This window comes from Halyomorpha halys, unplaced genomic scaffold (assembly GCF_000696795.3).
Source record: "Halyomorpha halys isolate HHAL.00 unplaced genomic scaffold, Hhal_1.1 Scaffold64.1, whole genome shotgun sequence".
Classification (NCBI taxonomy): domain Eukaryota; kingdom Metazoa; phylum Arthropoda; class Insecta; order Hemiptera; family Pentatomidae; genus Halyomorpha; species Halyomorpha halys.
This window is the reverse complement of record NW_027116348.1, coordinates 2,142,213-2,144,674: the sequence shown is the minus strand read 5'-3', so window position 1 is coordinate 2,144,674 and position 2,462 is coordinate 2,142,213. Positions and strand designations below refer to the sequence as shown.

The 2,462-nt window shown below is 28.4% G+C and overlaps 1 protein-coding gene across 1 annotated transcript in view; it reads right to left on the bottom strand.

The window, feature by feature from the left end:
• Positions 1-245: 245 nt before the first annotated feature.
• LOC106692642 (pancreatic triacylglycerol lipase) overlaps positions 246-2,462 on the bottom strand; it is a 27,002-nt gene continuing 24,785 nt past the window's right edge. The window contains exon 13 of the mRNA XM_014438697.3: positions 246-862. Within this exon, the coding sequence (XP_014294183.3) occupies positions 775-862 (88 nt within the window). The 3' untranslated portion in view covers positions 246-774. The remainder of the gene's footprint in view (positions 863-2,462) is intronic.

Below are 2,462 nucleotides of genomic sequence, written 5' to 3'. Positions count from 1 at the left end.
TAAGGAGGAAAAAAGAAAGGAAGTATTCTATCTATTCTCAATTTTTGTACTCTGGTTTTCCTCTGTAAAATTGTAATTTTTGAGTTAAGGAGGAAGCGAAAGATGGATAAATTCACACCTTTATGAATATAATTTATTTTTCAACAAATAAACAAGGAATGATTTATAAAACTATTATAAACAAATTCATACTCAATGAACACTAAAATTACAATGAAATTCATATAATTATTTATAGTAAACACTAAGTAAATTATAACATGTGCTAACTAATAGTGCCAATATTATCAATTAGTTCATTATTATCTAATTTATTTCTCATTTATAATTGATTATTTAAATTATATAAAGTTAATCAGTCAATATGTTTCAATTATTTTTTTTTTTATTTTTAAAAATTTATTTTAACATATCTTCTAATTCTAAATCCATTACGTTATTAGCACTACACTCAACTACTAGACTACTTTGCTGGCCCTTATAATTGTAGGAGTGATTTTTTTAACCTTTATTAACTAATGAAGATTTTTTTCTTGATACTATAAACTCATCATTACAATAACATTTTATTATTATACCTATGAAACAGTCCAAAAAATATATAAAATTCTCTATGCGCAGAAATAATTACAGACTAATAATATCAAATAATTTGATTCTTATTACAGAACAATAAATTATTTTTGAAAAACATTATTCGTAGTAAAAACATTTTTCACAACCAGAAGAAAATATTACATATATCTATTTCTTTGTTCAGTTTTGTAAGAAGTATTAACATGCTTTGTAGGTGAGATTTACAGTTGTCACTCCAAATTCATCGTTTGGCTCAAATATGACTGGTTTACCGCAATATGACCAACTAAAAATTAAAACGCTAAATTAGTACCAAACCAAATCAGATAATACCTTATCTAAAATACTTTATAGTATATTAGACGACATAGAAAAAAAAATTGAAATAATGTTAATATTATGTTCAGTCAATTTAGAAATCCAATTATAAATGTTTTAATTAATATAGACTCAGAATTAATTATTAATTTCAGTTTTAAAAACTAAGATTTTTAATCAGTGTACCAATAGAAGGCAAAACCTAACCATTATGGCAAGCAGCCATAATGGTTTCGTATATGACGTCATTTAGACATACACAAACAGCACCGATTTAGGAATTCAACTTTTTTTTTTTTTTTTTTTTTTTTTTTTTTTTTTTTTTTTTTTTTTTTTTTTTTTAATTTTTGTAATAAAGTATGGTAAACTCTTAATAGATGATTTCTTAAATAATAAAGAAAACTAAAAAAAAATAACACTCGTATTGAGTAGGTAAGTCTTGCGTATGTTATGTCAAAATGACGTGATACCAAAACAATAAAAGCGGCTTGCTTATTTTGCAACAAAAACATTTGTGGGTAGTTTGATACTAAATAGTGATTATATATAGTAAAAAACCGTGAACAATCACTAGCAATTTTTGACGTATTTTAGCTTTCAAGACCCAATGGATCTGTAACAGTCAGCGAGCACGGAGTACCGCTATATCCCGCCAGGGGCCAGCACTACAAGCGTCTAAGAAGCTGTACAATTGTATATAAGTTTATCATTATAAAAATACGATCTCTTGTATAAAATGTATATATGTTAATATGTAATATGTAGGAATGTTAATTATAAATAAAAAGAGATTGAGCAATAAGATTCTACGGAACGATCTCAAGTAGAGTTAAAAGAGTGAATTCTCAGTGATAACCGATCACATGAGGCCTTAAATTGTCACCGGGATTGATTCAACCAGCCTGTTAGCCCCTGGCTATATAGCCCCACATGTATAAACCGCCTTCAGCGGACCCAGCTTCCTCATCTTATAATGCCACAAGGCAAAGGAAGATTTGTAATATAAATAATTAGTGTATATATTTCTTAGATGTAAGTGTATATAATTTTAAATGTTTAATATTAATAAAAATTTTAGGAGGTAAGAAAAAAAAAAAAAAAAAAAAAAAAAAAAAAAAATTCAACCAGCCGAAATGGCCCCTCCCCATTCTGTGTTAGCCCCCGGCTATAGAGCCACAAAATGTATAAACCGCCTTCAGCGGACCATGTTTTGCTCATCTTATAATGCCAGAAGCCAAAACAAGATAAATTGTACTTAGTGTACATATTAGATTTAAGTTGTATATAATTGTAAATGTTAAAATAAATAAAATAGGAGGTAAGAAAAAAAAAAAAAAAAACCATCAGATCAAGCCTTCTTCGGGTCTAGTCATAGCACTGGTTGCTTACACTCTTCTCGAGATAGTGAAGTTTATTGCTAATGGATTTTGATTTGTGCCCTCGAAAAGGGAATGAATATCAAGTTCATCCAGTGGTTTAGGGAACAATGGTGCTGTCCAAGGTAGGATTTTGATTTGTGCCCTCGAAAAGGGAATGAATATCAAGTTCATCCAGTGGTTTAGGGAACA